At 50.3% G+C, this 22,729-nt stretch overlaps 1 protein-coding gene across 13 annotated transcripts in view; it reads left to right on the top strand.

Annotated features, from left to right (window-relative positions):
• Positions 1–22,729, top strand: part of PML (PML nuclear body scaffold) — a 42,745-nt gene that overhangs the window by 13,167 nt on the left and 6,849 nt on the right. For 2 of the 13 annotated variants that reach the window (XM_057723296.1, XM_057723301.1), the window contains exons 3-7: positions 7,072–7,652; positions 9,184–9,254; positions 14,271–14,390; positions 14,797–15,079; positions 16,163–16,215. In XM_057723296.1, the coding sequence (XP_057579279.1) occupies positions 7,072–7,652; positions 9,184–9,254; positions 14,271–14,390; positions 14,797–15,079; positions 16,163–16,215 (1,108 nt within the window). Of the gene's footprint in view, positions 1–7,071; positions 7,653–9,183; positions 9,255–14,270; positions 14,391–14,796; positions 15,080–16,162; positions 18,092–22,729 lie in introns of those variants that run through there. The other 11 variants (XM_057723297.1, XM_057723298.1, XM_057723299.1 and 8 more) reach the window with 11 other exon arrangements.

A 22,729-nucleotide genomic window follows, 5' to 3' on the forward strand; every position in this document is an offset into this window, starting at 1 on the left:
CTTCCTCTTTCTTGGGTGTGGGGCCAGCATAAGACAGTAGTGTGGAATAGACAAGCCTTCCTCCTCTCCTCTTTCCTTGCTGCTTCTCTTAACATCTCTTATCTTCCTCTCTAAGACCTCAGGTTTTCTCACCTCTGCCACCACCTTCTCAACTAATGAATAGTTGGAGGAGGGGAGGTCAACAGGAATAGTGCTTTCACGCTCTCTGAGCATCCCAGCCTCTACAATTCTCCTGGCTTCAGAAATCTTATTTCCTCAACTGTGTCACCCTGGAGATAGCAGGAAACCAGTCTCATTAAATGCATCCATACTACTTTGTGAATGACTGACAGATCCCTTTAATTACCCTCTGGCTAATTATTTGAACTTCCAAAAGAGGCCGCACCTTTCGCTACTCCACCAAAGTGAAAGCTCCCAGTCACCCTTGTTGAGATGGAGGTGGTGAAGTGAAGAGTTTTTCTGTCACCATTCAGGCAAGCCATGCCCTGTCCTGGAGTTTTGCTCTGGGGCCAGCTTTCCTCCAACCGGTCCTATTTTCATAGGATTTTTGCTTGCTGCATTCTCAGTTACCCTGTTTCCTAGGACAGCAGAAGGGACAGAAGAAGTGGCATGCTGCTCTGGTGCTAGTGGGAAGTGTGGCTGGTCTAGGGCAGCATGTCCCTACTGGGAAGGGAAAAACCCAGAGACCACACTCATTGATGATGTTTCCTTACTACCTGAGGTTGAGAGGCTCACCCACCAGCAACAGGGCTATCCCTTGCCTCGTGTACACGTGTGGTTTTGGGGGTGTTTTTTTTTGGCTGCGTTGGGTCTTCATTGCTGCATGTGGGCTTTCTCCGGTTGCTGTGAGCAGGGGCTACTCTTAGTTGTGGTGCGCGGGCTTCTCATTGGGGTGGCTTCTCTTGTGGAGCATAGGCTCTATGCGTGCGGGCTACAGTAGTTGCGGTATGAGGGCTCAGTAGTTGTGGCTTGCAGGCTCTAGAGCGCAGGTTCAGTAGTTGTGGTGCACGGACTTAGTTGCTCTGCGGCATGTGGGATCTTCTCAGCCCAAGGATTGAACCCATGTCCCCTGCATTGGCAGACAGATTCATAACCACTGCGCCACCAGGGAAGTCCCTACATGTGTGGTTAATGCCTGCTCTTCTTTCACAGTTCCAGAATGTCCAGTGTGTACCTGGCACTGTGCTGGTCACTTCGCATACACCAGCCCCTCATCCTTGTAACAGTCTGTGAGAAAGCATCCTTATCGCCATTGTATAGGATGTATACAATGTCCCCATTGTATATCCCCATTAAGACTCAGAAAGAGAAAGTAATTTACTCAAGGCCTTATAGCTAGGCAGCTTTTGGATGGGAAAACTGAGAACCCATGAAACATATTGGGGCTTCTTATTAAAATATTAATAGTGTGGTCAATTCACTGAACAGTCATAAAGGGATAAACAAAACAATGTATCACAAGGCAGAAGAGAAAGAGCTTTGCTGTAATTCCTAGTTGGGATATTCTCTGATGGTTCCCCATCGCCTCCAACTTAAAGTCCAAACTCCTTTGTTTAGAATTGATTATGGAAATTTTTGGAAAACTTCAGTAAATAAAAAGGGGAAGGGAAAAAGAGAAAGAGATAACTACTATCAACACAGACTTTTTCCTTTCCTTCCTGCTGTCTTTATAATCATCTAAAACAGAATGAACGACACTTAGTGTTACAAAGTGTGTTTTTCTTAAAATAGGAGGTCGTGAATGTCTTTCCAGAAATTAGGTAGTTTTGAATTTTCAGTCAGCTGCATCTGTTGATTGTGTGATTTCTTCCATTTCTTCACTGGTTATAAGGTCTTTACTGTCATGAAAGTAAATAGTCAACTGTTATATCTCCATGGAGTTATTTTTCATATTTAACTCTAATTCATCAAAACTGTATCTTGGTGTAGTGTATGAAGCAAAGCTCCAACTTGGTTTGTTTCCCCCTGGGTAGCCAGTTTTCCTGATCTAATTGTTGAAAAACACTTTACTATCCGTTAGTTTGGGAAGCGTTCTTTATTATGTAAAATATTACATTCAGATAGATGCTGGAGCCTCTTTCAGGACTATCTGGTCTGTTGTGCTGACCTTTCTCTTGAGTATTAGACTAGTATATACACTTTTAATAATGGTAGTTCTATAATGTTGTCAGTGGCAGAGAAAATCCCCTACCTTACGTGATTTTTCAAAAAATATCATAGCTGTTTGATCTGTTTACTCCTTCATGTGAAATTTATTATTTTTTCTCTTTTTCTTTTTTTGTCACGTGAAATTTAGAATCATTTGGTTAAGTTTCAAAGTCTCATCTGTAATTTGGCTAAAATTGCTTTAAACCTTTATGTTAACTTGAGGAAAATTAATATTATACTATTTAGTCTCTCCAGTTGGGACGTTGATACACTTTGCTAAGCAACTTCTTATTGATTCCATAGTGTTTTAAATCATTCTTTCGATTGTTCCAGGAGCAAATAAGTGCCCTTTTGCTTTCCAGAGCGACACCTCTCTGTCTGTGTTTGGTCTGGGTCCTTGTCATGGAGCTCCTTGTGGGTAGATGCCCACCTCACCTCTGTCTCCCCCAAAAGTGCCAAGCATACGGTGGGTGCTCAGTAAGTGTCCTTTGAATGAGGGTGAAGGAACCCTAGGCCAAGGAAGTCATCCCTGCTCTTGGGTGGCAGGCCCATGATGGGTCATTCTGATTCAGGGTCTCCACCTCAGTCTTATCAGAAAGTTGGGGGCTTTGGACCCCAGGGCATCTCATGCAGGCCCCTGAACAGAGACCTGAAGCCAACTGTCTCCTTCCATCCAGAGGGGGGTGCTGGTTTCCCTGGGGAGACCCCATTCTGGGCAGAAGGGGCTTAAGAAGGGGACCCAGTAGAGACTGGTCTACCCAGCAAGTCTTACTCTCCAGCCAGCCAGGCCACCCTAGGGGTCCCCCTCCCAGGCCTGAAGCACTCTTTCTAAGGAAGGGACGCTCACCTCAGACTCAGCCCCTCTCCCATGGATCCAAAGCTGGGAAAATGACAACTGGTTCTATTCTCCCTTTCCTTCTTTCTTTTCTTTTTAAGAACTTTTATTGAGATATAATTGACATACAATAAACTGCATGTATTTAAAGTGTACGATTTGATATTTTTTCTTTTTTTTCTTATTAGTAATGTATATATGGCAATCCCAATCTCCCAATTCATCCCACCCCAACCCGCCCCCCCAACACCGCCCACTTTCCCCATTTGGTGTCCATATGTTTGTTCTCTACTTCTGTGTCTCTGTTTCTGCCTTGCAAACCGGTTGATCTGTACCATTTTTCTACATTCCGCATGTATGTGTTACAATACGATATTTGTTTTTCTCTTTCTGACTTACTTCACTCTGTATTTCAGTCTCTAGGTCCATCCATGTCTCTACAAATGTCCCAATTTCATTCCTTTTTACAGCTGAGTAATATTCCATTGTATATATGTACCACATCTTCTTTATCCATTCATCTGTTGATGGACATTTAGGTTGCTTCCATGACCTGGCTATTGTAAATAGTTCTGCAATGAATATTGGGGTGCATGTGTCTTTTTGAATGATGGTGTTCTCTGGGTATATGCCCAGGAGTGGGATTGCTGGGTCATATGGTAATTCTGTTTTTAGTTTTTCAAGGAACCTGCATACTGTTCTCCATAGTGGCTGTATCAATTTACATTCCCACCAACAGTACAAGAGGGTTCCCCTAGTTCTCCCTTTATTTCTATAGCCTATCTAATTGACCACACCTAGTGGAACTGTGTTCTTTAATTAAAAACATAGGTAATACATTCACAAGGTTCAAACATGAGAGCAACCTAAAGGCATACAGTGAAATGCCTCACTCTACCTCTTCCCTGCCCCATCCTATAACTACTTTTATTAATTTGTATCCTTTCAAGATTTCTTTATTCAAATACAATCAAATATGAATATATTCTTATTTTTCTCCATTCTTACACAAAAGGTAGCATCCTATAATAATACATTTCTACACCTTGATTTTTTTATTTAACATATACATTGTCATAATTGAACACATTATATACTAGTCACTGTTTTAACCTTTTATATATATTAACTCATCTAATCTTCCTAATACTCCTATTACTATCCTTAGTTTTCCAGGGAGATTTTTCCATATAATGAACTTCCTCAATTTTTTTTCAGCTGCATAGTACTCCATTGTACAGGAGCATCATAATTTATGTAACACACTGCCTAGTGATGGGCACTTAGGTTGTTTTTATTCTTTGCTATTATGGACTGTGTTACATTGTACAGATGTTTTTTTCATGATGGAGATGGAGCTGCAGAAAAGATATCTAGAAGGGAGATTGCTGGGTCAAAGGATAAATACATTTGTAATTTTGATGAATATTGCCCTCTGTAGAGTTATTCATTCTTTTTGTAATCGCTTAGCATTTCTCATTAATAGTGCCATTATTGAGCACCAATATTTCAGTCAATTATAATCATAGTCTTTGTTAAAAACATGCATGTAGGACCTATCTCATTTGATCCTCTCCAGCACTCCTATATGTGGTAGGAATTATCCCTATTTTACAGATAAGAAAACTGAGGTGCAGAGAGGTTAAATGACCTGCCAAGGAAGGGTGTAGAGCTGAGGTCAGATCCTTATCTGCCCAGCATTTTTCTCTGCTCCACCTGCCACTTCCCTCAGTCACTGGCCCTGCCTCTGGGTGATAGGGCGGGTCTCTTTTACTTAGATCTAGTTTCCTGGGGTTGGAGGAGCTGAAGGCTCACAGCCCAGTGGCAACCCGCATCCCCCTTTCCACACTTTTCTGTCTCCGGAAAAGCTTTGCTAGCATGGCATAAGTCTCCTGTGTTTGATCAGGAGGGTTAAGCCCTGGGACCTTACCACCTTGGGTGACTTGGGAGGGTTGAGAGATGGCAAAGCTGGGGACTAGTATCTGGTGCCAAGATTTTGGAATTGGATTGGCCAGCAGGCTCTATTGGCAGTTCTGGGACAAGTTGATCCCAGTAATTGAGGCCAAAGTGGCCCCAGCTAAAATCCTTTCTTCTGTCTTCAGGTGGGCTGACTTCTTATTATCACTGCTGGTGACAGTAAATTGCAGCAGTATTTCTAGAGAAGTAATTTTTCTGGTAATATTTGAAGAGGCAGTACTGCAGCATTTCAGAGCATGGACTCTGAGCCAGGCTGCTTGGGTTTTTATTAGTTTCCTGTTGCTGCTGTAACAATTTACCACAAATTCAGGGACCTAAACCATTACAGAAAATATCATTTTTGTACCTCTGGAGGTCAGAAGTCTGAAATGGGCTCGTTGAGGTAAAATCAAGACGTCAGTAGGGCTGTGTTCCTTCTGGAGGCTCTTGAGGAGAAACTATTTTCTTGCCTTTTCCAGCTTCTAGAGGCTCCCTGCATTCTGTATTTCATGATCCCCTTCCATCTTCAAAGCCAGCAGGATATTTATTTATTTATTTATTTATAAAACATATTTAGTTATTTATTTTGGCTCTGCTGGGTCTCAGTTGTGGCAGGCAGGATCCTCGTTGCAGACTCTTAGTTGCAACATGTGAGATCTTTAGTTGTGGCATGGAGGTTCTTTAGTTGTGGCATGCATGTGGAATCTAGTTCCCTGACCAGGGATCAAACCCAGGCCCCCTGCGTTGGGAGCATGGAGTCTTATCCACTGGACCACCAGGGAAGTCCCAAAGCCAGCAGGATAGTGTCACTGTGACCTCTGCTTCCATCATCACCTCTCCCTTTCACTCTCCTGCCTCCCCACTCTTTCCTTTATGAGGACTCTTGTGATTACCTTGGCTCCACCCAGATAATCTAGCATAATCTTCCCATCTTGAGATCCTTAATGTAATCCCGCCTGTCAAGTTCTTTTTGCCATGTAAGGTACCATATGCAGGATCCAGGAATTAGTACTTGGATGGGGGCCATTATTCTGCCCTACTACAATTTGCATGTGGACTCTACCAGTTACTAATTGTGTGACCTTGGACAAGTTTTTGTACCTCTTGCTCAGTTTCTCCATCCTTAGAATGGGGATAATAATAATCCCCACTCCATAGGATTGTTAGAAGGATTAAATGAGTTGATATTTGTCAAATGCTTATAATAGTGCCTGACACATAGTAAGTGCTATGGAAGTGTTTGCCGGCTAAAATATATTAAACGAATAAAAATATAGACACTCTTTGATCTAGCAATCCTATTATTCTGTAATGTATTTCATAGAAACAAAAGGATCCATGAATTAGGCTACATAACGCATCATGCATCTTGGGGAAAAAAATGCACAAACAGGAAATCACTGGAATGTCCGTTAACAGGATGACTGAATCAGTGTGGTCCACTGGAATGTAATGGAGCTATTAAAGAGAATACGTTAGATCCATACTTGTAGACCTAGAGGAGTGTCCTGAACAAAAGTTGAAGTAGAGAAGGAAGTTACAGAGTAATGGTTTAGCATGATCTTATTTTTTTAAGAACATCAGCCTGCCCAAAATTGTAGATATTTGAGCCAATTATTTAAGCTCTGAATGTCTTGGTTTCTTTGTCTGTGAAATGAGGATAACAATAATTCTCCCTTAAACTCTACCGAGGATTAGGTGGGATGAACTATATCAAGTCCTTAGAATTCTGCTAGCAGCAGCATAATCTGGATATTTGTGTAAAGTGGTTTGAGTAGAGAGAGGTGTGAAGGATACACCCGCGGTGCTCACCTGTTTGCCTCCGAGGTGAGGAAAGGAAATTCAGAAGCGCTAGGAAAAGATGATTAACTTTCTTTTTGTACGTCTTTGCATTGTTTCACGGATGGAGGCTAGCTATTATTACTTCAGTAATTATTTTATGTTCTAGTAAGTTTTATTGGTAGTTTGGATACTATCACCATAATGACAAACACTGAATTGAGAAAAGCACGAACGTAGAAATATACCATGATTCAAAGTTTTGTAAATTTTGAAGAGGAATTTAATAACGAATATTTAAAGAGAAAAAAAGCAGAAGAGCCCTTAATCAGGCCAGCCTTCTGTGTCCGCAGCATCTACTGCCGAGGCTGCTCCAAGCCACTGTGCTGCTCTTGCGCGCTCCTGGATAGGGGCCACAGCGAGCTCAAGTGCGACATCAGCACGGAGATCCAGCAGCGGCAGGAGGAGCTGGACGCCATGACCCGGGACCTGCAGGAGCAGGACCGAACCTTCAGCGTGGCGCAGGCGCAAATGCGCTCGGCCGTCAGCCAGCTGGGCCGCATGCGCGCCGACACAGAGGAGCTGATCCATTCACATGTGCGCGACGTGGTAGCGCACGTGCTGGCGCAGGAGCGCGAGCTGCTGGAGAGGGTGAACGCGCGGTACCAGCAGGACCACGAAGAGATAGCAGGCCAGCTGGGCCGCCTGGATGCTGTGCTGCAGCGCATCCGTATGGGCAGCGCGCTCGTGCAGAGGATGAAGCTCTACGCCTCCGACCAGGAGGTGCTGGACATGCACGGCTTCCTGCGCAAGGCACTCCACCAGCTGCGCCAGGAGGAGCCCCGGAGCCTGCAAGCCACAGTGCGCACAGACAGCTTCGACGAATTCAAGGTGCGCCTGCAGGACCTCGTCTCTTGCATCACCAAGGACACAGGTAAGCCACCCTCATGGCTGGCCTGTTTACCATTTAAGGGGTTGGGCCTTGCCACTGCACCTTGGGAAAGGTGGGGTAGAAAAGATCAGTTCCGTGTAACAGAAAAGGAAACTGGGGAGTTTTTATTGTCTCTCAGGTTTGATCACATCATAGTTTACAGGGTACAGGATAAATCTGGGGGAGAGGAGGCACTGACGCAAGGCCGCAGCCACCCAGAGGGATCACGTTTGAGTGATTAACAAGACCCTATAGATTAGCTGCAATCTTGTGACTCTTGAGGAAGTTAAGAAACTACAAAGCTGAGAACCAAACCCTAACCATTTTAGCCCCAGAGGGACCAACCACTTCAGGAGGTTCTCTTAAGCCACCTGTGCCCAGCAACAGAGAAGTCAACTGGAACATGAGGTTAAGGCAGAGGGGCTGAGAACCACCACCCACTCCCCTGTGGTTGGTTGCTTACCCAAAACCATGCTAGAGCTCAGTGGGGGAGTTCTTTTGCCCCTAGGATGGGTGGACCAGCTGCCAACCTTTTTGGGCCCTGCCTGGTATTGGGCACTTGGGAAGTGGGGAGACAGAAAACCAGTTCCTGACCTGGAGTTACCCAGTCCAACTGGGAGACAAGGTCTGGGCACATCACGTAGCTGGAAAATGAGACCGCTTGGCTCTGCAATCCAAATCCAGGAGTTGTGGCACCTTTATAGGAGCTGGAGACATCAGGGACACTGCGGGGGGGGGGGGGGGGGGGGGGCGGTTCCAAGAGACACAGGGGGTACACAAGAGGGCCTCCAGGGTGGGGAGACTTTAATGGCTCTTTGACAAAATCTCTAGGCTGGACTCTTAAGTTCTGGTCAGCTGGTGTGAAGATGCCCTTACTGGGAAAGGGGAGGGAGTCTACAGAATCTGCAGGTTCTCCAGCAGGTACCAGTGATGGAGACCTTGCTCACTCCTGCCCTTGGAGCTAGTGGACGTGGGCTCATAAAAGTACAGTACTAGAGTGGGCATGGACTTGTGCCTTCCCCACCTAGGTGGTGACTCTTAATGACTCTTACCCTATGCACAGAAAATGACCTCCATAGAGTTTAAACAGCTTGCCTTGGGTGTTGTAACCAGGCAGTGGCAGAGAAAAGAGTTATTTTATTCTGAAGCATGAGCGATTTAGATTTAATAAAAAAAAGGCTGCAGGTCAGAAGAGTATCTTGGAGCTCTCACTATGCAGAGAAATCAGTGAGCAGTAATGCCATTAGGATTGTCCATGCTTTGCCTTGGTGGTAGCCCCAAGATGGAGAGAGCTGTGCTTGGAGTTTGGAGCCAAAGGCAAGCACTCTCTAATGCCACCTCTCCCTTCCTTCTGGCTGAGTTCATGCCCAGTGCAGTCAGGGAGCTTTCTTTCCAATTACAGTCCCTCCCTGGAGCTGCCCCAGTGCTGCCAGAGGCCCTGGAGAATGGGTCTCCAGGAAAAGCAATAGGGTGACAGGATGCCTCTCACCACGGATGTCCCTGACCTGCCTGTGATCTTCTCTGTGTTCTCCAGATGCAGCTGTATCCAGGAGAGCCAGCCCAGAAGCTGCGGGCACTCCCAGAGACAATTTTGACAATGACCTGGTGAGATGGACTTGAGGTTTGAAGGGGAGGTAGTATGTCCTGCAGGTCAAGCGGGGTGGGAGTTCCCCTGTGTGAGGAAGGAACCTGAGTCTTGCTCTCTCTGTGTTGCAGGCAGTAGAGGAGGGAAAGCACCTAAGAGAAGGACAGCAAGGGCCTGGACTGGAGCCTTCAGTGGGAGGGAGCAAAGGAAGGGCTGGCTGGCTGGCCGGCTCTGGGCTCCTAAATGCCAAAGTAGCTCCCAGTGGGTTCCGGAAGGGTTAGGCCCGGGGACAGACAGGAAATAAAGGAGGTGGTCGCTGGTAGGCAGGCCCTTGATAGATGCAGCAGGTGACCCTCCCCTCCGTGTGCCCCACCTCAGGTGTGTGGATCTGCCCCCTGTCCTCCCCCACGCATGGTTCTTGGAGAGGAATCAAGAACGGAGCCCAGAGTCGGACAGTGATCACAGCAGCCTGGGTTCCGTCGGCGTGATTTCAGGGCCAACATAGTTCCAAAAACCATAGTTTTCAGCGTGGGTTGGAAAGTGCCCACGCTCCCTCTACTGTTGGCATTCCCTCTGCAGCACCCCTGACCTGTGGCTGTCCAGCTGTCATGCACACACCGCCAGGGACAGGAAGCTCACTCCTTCCTGAGGCAGCCACTTCCGTCTCTGGACTGCTCTGACTTAGAGCGCATCCCTGGGTGGAAATGCAATGGCATCCCTTTAACCTCTCCTCTTGGGTGCTGCATGCGTGGCTTCTTTCTGCCAGGATAAGCTTCTTCAGTTCCTTCCTGGACCGGGCATCTGGTCTGCTCCCCATCCTGGTCCTCCAGGTGTGCATACCTGTGGAGGATCTGGGCCCAGAGCTGACTGGTCCTCCATGGAAAACAGGTCTTATGGTGAGGGCAGTCAGCCGTGGCATGATTGCCATGGCATGGCCTGTAGGAGAGGGAAGTTGCTGTAGGCTGAGGCAATTAGGAGAGGCTTCCTATAGGAGGCAGAGCTTAGGAGCTGAGAGTTTTAGAGCAAGGAGAGATCTTGGAGTCTAACCTTCTCTTGTACAGAGGATGAAGCTAAGGCCCCGAGAGAGGGTGTGATTTAACGCAAGGCCACATAGCAAGCTAGGGGCAGGACTTGAAGCCAATTCCTAACTTTATTGGTACTGAAGTCCCATATACCCATATACAAAAGTGAAAAACACCATGGGAGGACTTTCCTGGTGGTCCAGTGGTTAAGACTCCTAGCTTTCATTACAGCGGGTGTGAGTTTGATCCCTGGTCAGGGTACTAAGATCCCACAGGCCACTGCAGCGCAGCCTAAAAAAATAAATAAAAATAAAATGGTGCATTTAAAAAAATCCTAAATAAATAAAATAAAACAAAAATCATTTAAATGAAACAGATAACAAAAAACACCAGGGGAGTTCCCTGGTGGCCTAGTGGTTAGGATTCCAGGCCTTCAGTGCCGTGGCCCCGGGTTCAACATTCTGCTAGCCACATGGCATGGCCGAAAAAAAAAGGTAAAAAAAAGACATTTTATCCTATTTTTGGATAAGTAGTACAATCACATGATCAGAAATAAAAACATAAAAGTAATGATGTGTCTTCCACCTTATCCCCCATCTGTCCAATTCTTACACTCATATGCCTATCTTTATTAATTTCTTACATATCCTTCCAGAATTTATGTAATTACAAGCAAATATGAGTATATATATTTGCTTTCCATTCTTTCTTTCTTTTTTTTTAATGTGCAAAAGTAGCACAGTACTATATATACGTAGTATTGGGCCCTAGGCATAGTACTTTTTTGGAATTCTTACCCCATCAGTAGACAGGGAGCTTCCTGATGCCTTTTTGCATCTGCATACTGGCCCATTAAGTGAACGTAGCATGGCTTATCTTGCCAATCCCTTGGCTATTTAGGTAGTTTGGTATCACAAACAATGCTGGAATGAAAAATGTCCCCAAAGAAATGATATGAATGATAGTGGAAAGTACCCTGGGTCCCCAGATTGCTCTGTCTTCCAGATGCCAGTCACTGCTTAATGAACAGCGAGAGAGCCCGTACTCTCTTGTGTGAGGAAGGTCTAGGCATTTTGCCAGGTCTTGTCTTGTGACCTCTCACTACCAGCTACTAAGTTTGAACTTGGAGCATCAGAAGAATGCTCTTTGTGCAAAGTCTCTTGCTTTCACTTTGGTAATAGGCTTGCAGGTGGGTATGGATGGAGCTGGGGAATGGAAGTGGGTCACATACCACGAATGCAAAAGACAGGTGTGGCCGCTTGAGGGTGGCAGGCATGGTCTAGCTGTGCCAAGAGAAAGGCAACTCTTGGACCCACATTCCTGCCTTAGGAGGCAGGAACTGGGCTTCTAGCACCAACACTCATCCCTCTTGAAACTGCTGGTTTACTTTCATGGGCACCTCGTGCCTAGGCGGAGAGGATGGCAAGCACCAACAGGCTTAACTAGGAGCGCTCGGGTACAACAGCGGCTTGGACATTTTCCCTCCTCTGTTTCTCCTAGGCTCTTTTTGTAATGATGTCACAATACTTTAATGGAAAAAAATAGTTTTAAAACTGTAAAACAACTATAAATCAGTCGTCATGATTTTTTTTTTCTTTACTAAGCCTTCATTAACATTGGTTGGGGGGAGGGTGTGTCAGGGAGGATGGGGACAGAGGTGGAGAACAACCCAGCCCTGCCTTGGGGAAGTTCACAGCCCATGTGGAAAGAGGTTCTCTTACACGCCAGCAGTATGCAGAGAAACACACGGAAGGATAGACCAGCACCTTTTCAACTCTTTCATTTTTAATGGTGATCAAATACATAAGACATAAAATTTGCCTAGAAGTGGAATTGCTGGATCATATAATAATTCTATTTTTAATTTTTGAGGAACCACCAATTTTCCCTAGTGACTGCACCGTATTCTGCATTACCGTCGACAGTGCACAGTGGTTCCAATTCCTCCACATTTCTCATTCACACTTTTTTTTTTTAAATAGTGGTCATCTTAATGAGTATGAAGTGGTTTAAACTTTTTTGACCACCACCCACTGTAAAAATATATTTTACATCTAACCTACAGGGTATACACATGCATATACCTGTAGCTAAAACAAGTTTTGGGGAAAAAAAAGATTATGTTTATAAACGTGGGATGTACTTTAATATTTTCTGTTCTGTACTATTCTGTGTAATACAAAAAAAATGCTAGTCATGACGTTGCTTTCATGATCCACTCATTGGTTACAACTGTAGTTGACAGAACACTGGCACAGAGAGTACTGTGGAGATTGTGTACTTTTTCAAGAGGCCTGGGAGAAAATGACCTGGGGGATCATCCCCTCTCTCCCTCTCCCACACACATGTCCACTCTCTGATCCAGCTCTCCTCCCTTTCTGTAAAGGTGTTGAGAAAAAGAAACCCAAGAAGGAGGGAGGAGAGAAGGAAATCAGCCCATTACAGCCAATGGTTTGGGAGCCCACATTTCACATGAAAGCACTTGATAGCAAAAAGAGCCCCACCTCAGGTCCCCAGCACATGGCCTGTTGTGCAGGGCCTTCTCTGCCTTCCCCATTCCGGGCTTGGCCAGTAATTCCTGCTGTTCACCCTGTGAGGGTGGGCCTGACCGTGTCCCCCACCCATGGAGGGACAGAGCTTGTCCCCCTGAGAAAAGCACATCCCTGGCCTCATCCTCTTACAGCCCAGTGCCTGGCTTTTCTCTGCTCCACTCAGAGCCCCCTCCAGCTGTATGGGAATCCCCTTCCTTCACTGGGTGGATGGACTGCAGGCCCCTGATGGAAGGTCATCCACTGACTGCACAGGGAGTGTGAGGTGCTGAGGGGTCAGGATTACAGGCAGGAATGGCAGGCCAGGGCCCTTGGATTGAGGCCCGGAGTCTGGGCCTCCCCTTTCGGAGGGATGCTTCCCACAAAAGGCCCAGCTCACTCTTGAGTTTCCCATGATAGAGAAAGATGGTGCGGAGGGATGTAAAGGATACAGTGTGGGTGCAGGAAGGGAACTTCCATTTCGAAAACACAATTCAAGCCTTGGTCCAGGCCCTCGTTAGGTGTGTGACCTTAAGCAATCATTTCACCTCTCTGTGCCTTGGTTTCTTTCTCCGTAGATTGGCAATAATCATAATATAGTACCATCCTCTTTTTTTTTTAGCTATAATTTTATTGTAAAATTCACATAAGAAAATTCACCATTTTAACTATTTTAAAGTGTACAATCCAGTGACCGTTAGTACACTCACAGTCTGGTATGGCCATCCTGCCTCTAGTTTCAGAGTACTTTCATTACCCCAAAAGGAAACCCTGTACCCATGAAGCAGTCACTTCTCACTTCCTCTCCCCCGGCCCTAGGCAACCACCAATCTGCTGTCTCCGTGCACTTGGCACTTCTGAATATTTCCTGTAAATGGAATCATACAGTATGTATTCTCCTGTAGCTGGCTTTTCACTTAGCATGATGTGTTCAGGGTTCATCCACGACGTGTGTGTCAGAACTTCATTCCTTTTTATGGCTGAATAATATTCCCCTGAATGGCTGTCCCACATTTTGTTTATCCGTTCACCAGTTGATGGACATTTGGGTTGTTTCCACCTTTTGGCTGTTGTGAACAGGTGACGGGGGGCCAGTGTCAGCTCAGTGGAAGGGTTTCCTCCCTGTTGTGACTTTGCAGCTGGAGAGGAACTGCTTCCGTCAGTGGTGAGCACTTTGTCCCTGGAGTTGTCTAGGCGGGGCCTGGTTGTCAGGCGAACCTTGAGTTGTTGGGCAGTGTGATCGCTGCGGTCCTCTTCCAGCCCTGTTTAGGATGCACAGCCATCGGTGTGGTCCCTGGACACCAGCACCTCAGGCTCACAAGGGGGTGACTTCATGGAGGCTGTGGGAAAGACTCCTGGTCCCCAGTAGGCTCTGGGCTTTGGACTGGGCAGCCCGTACCTGTGTCTGGGTGAGGCCTTGGGGATTGGGCTGACCCCTGGCTGCTGCCTGGTCACATCTGACTACCCTTCTTTCCCGGCTTTGCAGCCAGAGGAGGTGCAGAGGGCCCAGGTGCAGGCGCCAGGAATGGCTGTGGTACAGCCGGTGCCAGGGGCACACCCTGTACCCGTGTACGCCTACTCCATCAAAGACCCCTCCTGTAGAGAGGTAAGGTTCTCCCCAGCCCTCACCTCTCCTCCCGAGGCCCAGATCCCACTAGGTAGTAAGAGGTGGAGCTGAAGTGAGACTCCAGACCTCAATAGGCACCTACTCTGCCCTCTCCCTGCTCTTGGTTGCCCTATCGGGAAGCTCCCTTCCAAGCGTGGGCCCCTCCCAGGGCAGTCAGAGCCCAGCAGAGGTTGGTGCCATGGTCACCAGCAGGGCCAGAGTGCATGGTGACCTGGGAGGGCACCCTGTAGAGAGGGAGGCGTGACGTGCATGGCAGATAGCAGAGGGCACAGCAGGGACAAAGGGCATGGGGGCACAGGTTCCTGCCACCCAGGTCTGGGTCTCTGCCCACCACCCCCGTGCCCTGGAGGCTCCTGACCCTACCCTGTGACCCCCCACTGCACAGGAGGTCTCCAACACAGCCACACCACAGAAGAGGAAGTCCTGCCAGACCGAGTGCCCCAGGAAGATCATCAAGATGGAGTCTGAGGAGGAGAAAGAGTTAAGGTTGGCTCGGAGCTCCCCCAAGCAGCCCAGGCCCAGCACCTCTGAGCAGCCCAGGCCCAGCACCTCCAAGGCAGTCTTGCCACCCCGCCTGGAAAGTTCCCCCAGCCCCAAGAGCCCTGTCATAAGAAATGAGACCTTCCTGCCCGACAGCAACCATGCGACCAGCGACCCTGGGGCGGCAGGTAGGGAGGTGCGTGGGCAGCAGAGGCTGAGGCCTGCACGCTGTCCTCCAGGGGCTGGGTGGGACCCCTCTTCTGCATCCTGACCCCACCCGTGGAGCGCAAAGCCAACAGCATTCCTGTTGTGTCCTGCCCTCAGCTGCCACCAAATGGGGAAGGGAAAGCCCAGGGTTTGCCTAGGGATGAGAGTGGATAGTGTAGCCTGTGCTTTGCTGGGATGCCAGTGTGGTGAGCAGGTTGGGCTGAAGACCACATTTCCTTATCTCCTTTCCCTAACATGCTCTTACAGAACTCAGCATGGTGCCTCTGCACAGGGTGGGTCTCCCCAAGAGATGTTTGTTGGTGGGTGCCTGGCAGTTCCCAGAGGGGGCTTGGGTAAAGTCCTCACCTATCGGTTCCCAGATTTTTCTGCAAAGGCCACCTAGCCTAAGGTACCTCGTTCGTCTAAGAAACCTTTTATGGTTCCTGCCAGGCAGGGAGTTCTTTCACATGAGTTGAGGTTAACCCATAGAGTTCTGGAATGTTCAAGACAGTTCTTTCTGGGTCTGTTTTACCCAGGGTCCAGCTTTGTTTTCATTCTGGGTCCCACACTGACCCCTTTCCCTGGTCACACTGAACCCTGACCAATAGTTCTTGATATCAGAACTACCAAGAACAGACGCTCTTGGTAATCAGAAGGTTTTGATGAACCTAAAGTATCTTTTAACTCAAACATCTCGGCTCACAGAGCGGAGAATTGGAATAAACCAGTGTGCTGCCTTAGGATGGCAAAAGGTTCCAAACCAGGTGGTGCTTGTCACACCCCCTCCACAGGTAGTAACTTTTGAATCAATCCAGGGCCCACAGTTGAATTGAGTGTTCACAGACAAGGCACAGCAGGCAGTGATGGAAAGCCACCTGGTGTGACCCCTCTGCACAAGCAGATCCACACTGGCACACACACTGGCTGTTCACGTCTCCCCTTGCAGGGCACATGTCACCCACGCAGTCCACCGGCCTGCAAGGCATCCCACGGGAGAGCACCCGGGTCCCCATGCGCGAGCATCCCTGGCAGGCCCTGACATTGTCTCCCCTACCCTGTTTCAGAGGAGCGCGTCGTGGTGATCAGCAGCTCAGAAGAGTCAGATCCCGAAAACTCGGTGAGTGGCTCCGAAGTTCGACCCAGGACTCTTGCCTCCCCCCATTCCGGGTCCCAGGGGCACAGCCATGGCAGGTGACTCTCAGACTCGCCTCGCGCCTGGGGCGTTTACCAGCGAGGCAGTGAGTCCTGAGCTGTCCAGACGATAGTCTCCAAATGCCAGCTGTGGGTCTGGATGGCTCCAGCCCTCCCTCCACACCAGGGCAGGAGCCTTTAGTGATCACACGTATTCTTCTGAAAAGCTGGCGGAGGGCTTCCTTCCAGAGCTCTGTCTCATTTCTGGACTAGCTAATCTCTGTGTCTGGAGCTTCCTTACACATTTTCTGCCCTCCTGAGTCCTCAGTAAGGAGGGCAGACAAGCACCTACTCCCTGGTCGCTGGCAGCTGTTGAGGGCCGTGTGGGGGTGTGAGGGAGCAGGGCAGCACCGTGCAGGGCCCCGACAAGCACGTTGTGACTCCATGTGAGAAGACCTTCTTTAAAGCCGTCCCACAATGGAACAAGTGGCCTTATGGGTTGTGACCCTTCTGTCCCTGGAGGTTTGTTAATGGAGGCTGGGCTGTCACCCGTCCAGGGGCAAAAGGGATCGGAATAGAGTGGAAGGTTGGACTGGGTGGCCCGAGGTCCCTTCCAGCCCTCAGTCTGAGGTTCTGTGTTGGAAAGCGTGTGGAACCCACGGAGACCGTCGCGCCTCCCTCCTCGCCAGCCCACCCCACGCCGAGAGCTCGCCGAGCGTCCTACCCCTGCCGGGCCTCCCGTCTGCCCCGTGGCACATGCCGCCCCCTGGCTTGTCCTCCCCACCATCCCGATGCGCAAGCTGCCATCCCCGACGCCAAGTGCCCCAGCCAGTCTGCCGGTCACCAGGAGCAAGCTGCCGTCCACCGTGGGATCAGCTTCGTGTCCCGCAGAGCACCAGGAACCCCGCGCATTCGCCACATCTTACGCCTGCCTCTCAAACTGTACTGTGGCCCCTTGTGGACTTGTCCTCCCTCTACAGCCCAAGCCACCACCCCGGCCGCCACCACCATCGGGCCTCCCAGCCAACCTGCCGGTCCCCAGGATCCCCCCGCCCGCCTCCAAAGGGCCAGTGGCCAGCCCCGCTGGGTGGGGCAAGCAGCGCGAGCCCGCAGCCACTCCCTGCGGGGCTCCCCGCGTGTGGCCCAGTGGCTCAACAACTTCTTTGCCCTTCCTCTCTCCCCTGTGGCTCCCCAGCTTGGTGCCTCTGTCCTGGGGGGGCTCAGGGGAGGCAGAGCACCCCAGACTCTTGGAGCAGGGGTGTCCTCTGGGGATTCTGGCAGAGCCCCCGTGGAGAATCCCCAAGTCCAGGTCCCACAGGAAGTCCCACGAGATGCATTCCCACCACCCCGCCCTCCGGAAAAGGCTCCCACCAGCACTAGTGCCCCGCAGACAAGCCTCTGAGGCCCCAAGTGCCTCCCTCCTCTGCACCCCGACCCTGCTCACCTTCCTCTTGCAGCCTTGTAGCCAGCACACACCCTCTGCTCCCCGAGTCCCTTCCACCCCGCTGTCCAGCCCAGCCCACACACCTAAAGGCCCTGCACACAGTAGGCATCCAATACATCTTGTCAGGGAGTAAACCAGGGAGTGAATGGCTCCGTGGACCTTTGGACAAAGAGACTTAAGTCCTCCCCAGCCAGGAGGGCGGGACTGAGATTCAGGCCCTCATTCCGTTCCTCAGTTCCTCACGTGGCCTCTTTGTTCAAGACCAGGAAGCTTCTCTCACCCTTTGCACTTCCCACTGCCCCATACCCCACCCCACGCCTTCCCACTGGGCCTCTGCCAGGATGTAAGCCCACGAGGACAGGGACTGTGTGGCTCCCAGGCCCTGGCAGGTGTGGCTGTTCAATAAACACTTGTTGAATAAGTGCAGACCCTTGCAAACCCTTCTTCCGTGACCATCAGATTCCCTGCTGGGCTTAGCTCTTCCCTGCAGGTGGTTTTTGTCTCTTCCCTGCACTGACACTTGGTTCACCTGTGGGGTCCTACTATGTCCCTCTTCCCCCCATACCCTGTGAGCGTCAAGAGGTGGGAGGTGGGATCTAGGCCCTCTGTGCCTCCTGGACTGTTTCGGTCCCACCACCTGGCAAGATCCCTTGTGCGTTTGAGGTTTGGGCTCTCCAGAAGAACCGCACTTTCCCCAGCTTATCTCAGACATCCTCCTGCCTCCCCTCATGTAGAGAGACTGCCTCCTTTCCCCACCCAGGTCTGGCCTTCTTCCTGGGTGACTTCAACATCCATCAGCCTGGCCTCTCCTCTCCTTGACCTTTCAGGGATCTTTGCCCCATTCCCCTGTAGCCGCCAACCCCATTCCCCATGCCTCCCCCCCACTCCCCCCCTCCCCAGTACCTCACCATCACTCCATCACTGAGAACTTTCCATCTCTAAACAGACTGACCACTGCCTCCTCTTCCTTGAGCTCTCAATCTGTTACTTCCAGGACCTCTGCTCTCTCCCTCCCAGCTCCTTCTGCCTCTTCCTCCTGCCCACCGGCCAGCAAGGTCCACCATTTCAGCCAAATTTTCACCAGGACCTCGGTGCCTTGCCACCCCCTGGACTCCTGGTAACCTGCCCTCCAAAGAAAGCCCTGGAAGGGTTCAGTAGCATCCCCTGCTCTGTGCTGCCACCTGGAGGCCAACTTCTGTTGGAGAAAAGTCAAGGCGAGGAAAGCTACAAATGATTGTCTCCTGGGCTCCCTGGCCTCCTGCCTCCGCATGCCCCCCAGCTCTCCACAGCCCCTCACTGCACACCCCCTTCCCTAGCTCTGGTCCCTCATCCCCCGCCCCCACTCTTGGCAGGTGGCTGCACCTTCTGCCCTAGCAGGACCATAGGTGGCATGGGAGCAGCCCTCATCTTGCCCTCTGATGACAGACGGACCCCACCCCATCACATGCTTCCCCCATCCCGCTTAGGGTGGTGGGGATGGTCACCTCCCTCTAGGACTCACTGCCCTTCTTCCTGGCCCCAGCCCTCCTGCCTCCTTGGGAGCGTCCCTGCCTCTCCCCATCCTCATTTGTGTCTTCAAACACTTCTGTGGGCTACAGCTAGGCACCCTGAAGAAAGTCTTTCCCATCTCGGCAACCTCCTCCTCCATACCTCCCCCGCTCAGCTCTCCTTCCTCACCCCACTCCCCTACCTTTCCCCACCGTCCCAGTGAGCCCTGCCACCAGCGCCAGGGTGACCTCCATGCCTCCTAGTCCAGTGGTCATCTTCCGTCCTAACTCCTCGAAAGACTCTGCTTCCCCTGGGTTCAGGGAGTTTCCTCCTGCAGCTCTGGCTGCTCCTCCTCCCTCCCCCTTCAGATCTCTTTTTTCTTATAAATGTTGTTCTTCCGGCTTAGGTTCCGGGCCTTCTCTGTCTCGTCTGTATACACTCCCGCCATGATCTCAGCCACAGCCACGGCTGCACTGTGGGCTCCTGCCCGCAGACCAGGAGAGCCAACGGCCTCCCGACGCCCCACAGTAAGCCTCAAACTCGCCTCTCCTCCTCTCCTCAGGAAACTGCATCCTCTGCCTAGTTGCAGAAGCCCAGACCCCAGAGCTGCCCAGGACACCCCTCATCCTTTTTATTATTCCCACAGCCAATCACTTTTTGAGTTTTTCCATGTTCTAAATTCCTCTGATATCTGGGCAGTTCTTTCTATCCCATAATCTTGATAAAATTAAAACAAGACGGACCCTGAGTGGAGATAGAAGCTTGGGAAGGAAAGAGTGAGAAAAAGGTTGGAATGCCCTTAGTCTTGCCAGACTTCATGAGTGTCAGGTGGAGGCACTGAGATGAAACAGCAATATTTTGGGGTGGGGTGGGGGGGGGAGGGGGAGGGGTTAGTCTAGTGCTCAGCTGTCAGCAAGGAGTCACTAGGTGATACCTGAGGTTGATCAACTCAGGAAGGAGAAGTGCATTTCAGGTTGAAGAATTAGATGACGAGAAGGAGCTGCTCACCTTTGGAGACCAGGTCTGGAGGCAAGAGAGCCAGAGGATCACTGCTTTTGTGTAGGTGTTCTTAAGGCACGTTTTTAAAATTAACCACTACAAGAGTCCAAAACTTACTGGAAAAAAAAAATATTTAAAAGGAAAACAAATCAGGTGCACCTAAGTAGGTGCATCTCTCACCCACCTTCCATGCCCCCTTTCAGATCCCTGGTGCTCCCAGAGTTCCTTGGGGGGGGGGGCAGGGCAGCATTTGCAGGGTGCTCCAGACTCCCCTGACCTCCCCTCTCTGCAGCCTTTATCTGATCTGCCAGTGTGTGAGAGGCCTGCTAAGATACTGCATTTTCCAAGTGTACCAGGGTGTGTAGGCTCCCTGCTCGGGCTGCAGCTGTGTCGGTGGCTGGAATCCAGACCTGGTGGGGGGAGGGAGGGCACTCTGGCACAGACCTGGTGTGGTGGGCAGGGCTGGGGAGAGGCTGCTTGAGCAGCAGGGGTGCTCTGTAGCAGACCTCGCCCCTGCTGGGAGAGGCAGTGGGGCTGTAGCCTTGCGATGGAGGGGCGAGGACCCAGGTCTATGCTGCAGACCTGGAGTGAGGACTGTGCTTAAGAAGGAGGTGGGTCTGCCACACCTCTGCCGTGGGCCCTGTGTCAACAGATCCACAGCAGAAAAAGATAGATGTTCTCACCCACTCTTGAAACAGAAGGCTCACCCCAGTGCCTGGTAGCAGCAGGACCGAGTGGAAGCAGGAGGCGGACTCGCCAAGGGGGCAGCCCCTGGCAGAAGTGGCAGTGGTGACTGTCAGTGAAAGGGAGGCCTGTGGGGAGCAGCTGATCCAGAGGAGGGACCGCGATGCTGGTGAGTGTGCGTATCAGGAAAAGAAACAGGTGCTCGGCTGAGAGGATGGGAGCCGTGTCCTCCGATGGGTGGCGGCAGCCTGCAGAGGAGCCAGAGCAGTGGGCAGAGGGCAGTAGGGGCCACAGTCTGGCTAATGGGATCGTCTAGGTTAACAGATAACACGTGAGGTATCTCTGGAGCCTTCAGGCTTTGCGAGACCTGGGGTTTTGTGTCTGCAACATACAGCAGTGCGTGTGTCTTGCCAGACCGATCCCAGCTGGTGCTTAAGCTCGGGTGCTGAGAAAGTTCCTCAGGAGCTGGGGGCTCTGATTACCATTAATGTCAGATACTAGATAGGTGTCTTCACGTGGGGATGTTGAATATCAAAGAATTTGGCTCCTGTCTTATTTGCTGATCCCCGAACGTGCAATGAACCGATAATTAGGACAGTTGTTGCCAATCATGGCTGCACACAGGTATCGCTTGGGTTGGGGGCTGTTACCAAGGACAGATTCCTGGGTCCCACCCCCAGAGATTCTGACTGACTTGGTCTGGGTGCAGCCTAGTTATCAAGGTATTTTGAAGCTGCTTATGCACAGCCAAGGTAGAGAACCACTAAATTGGGGGAGTCAATTGCACACCTGTGTCAGAGAAGTGCTGGCTCATTTATGTACGTATCAGGCTTGAACAGAGGTGATGTGTAAATTGCTGGGATAGGATCCAGGTGGGGAGGGGAGATGCTGGGTCTTCCCAGATAAACCTTCTAGACTTTTGGAAGGCGATAAGATGTCAACCCAGCTGCTTCCTATGAGCACCTTGCTATGGCCATCACACCCGCCGTGTTGAGTTGGGATGCGGTTGATCTGCTAAGTTGACTGTGATGAAGATAAGGGAAATAGAGCTTGTGAACCTGATTGCGTGTGTGTCCTAGTTGCCTGCGTATCCCCCCAAAAATCCCAGATTCCACATGGCTCAGTCTGAACACAGTTTTGCAGTCAAAGAAACAGTCTGTTAACGAAGTATCCAGTATTTACTCCAATCTTTCAAAGGCTATTACAGGAGATCCAACTGCTCACTCACAGCAGCACTGCTTCCACCCTCCACCCCTTCACTCTGGCCCTCATCATCTCCCACTCCCTGGTCCCACAAAACCTTTTCCCACTTTTCACTTTCCAGTCCTCACACACGGCCTCTGGTCTCTTCCCCACTCAGTTCCTTCTGCTGCCATTTCTTTCCCTTGCAAGCAAATCCCGGCCTTTTCCAACAAAAGGCCTTCCCCTGGACTCTTGGGTTCTGGTCTCTGCCCCTGTCCCTCTCTGTCCCCGCCCCCCCCCCCCCCCCATTATCCTGATTGTGGAATAAGGCTGGGGAGTGGCAGTGTGAGGGTGGAACAGGGGCAGAAAGTGAGCAGGGGCAGAAAGCTCCCCTGCACCGGAGCCTCTGTGTGCTGATTTTGTCAACTCTGGGTGTTTAGAAAACTCTTTTTCAAACGTGTCAGTACTTCCCAGCTGTACTGCTGGGATTTAAGGCAGGGAGGGGAAACTGCGTTTACAGCTGGCTGGAGTTCAGCGGAAGGCATTCCAGTGAGACCAGTCCCATAGGGCAGCCATACTTTATGGAAGCCCCCAAGGGCAAGAGGAATCTGGGAGGAAGAGGAGTCAGGGCTGGAAGAGTCAGCCCTCCATCCCTTGACAACTCAGCAGAAAGGGGTATCCTTTTATGAAGGGAGCCGGCAGA

This window comes from Hippopotamus amphibius, chromosome 2 (genome assembly GCF_030028045.1).
Source record: "Hippopotamus amphibius kiboko isolate mHipAmp2 chromosome 2, mHipAmp2.hap2, whole genome shotgun sequence".
In the NCBI taxonomy this organism is placed as follows: domain Eukaryota; kingdom Metazoa; phylum Chordata; class Mammalia; order Artiodactyla; family Hippopotamidae; genus Hippopotamus; species Hippopotamus amphibius.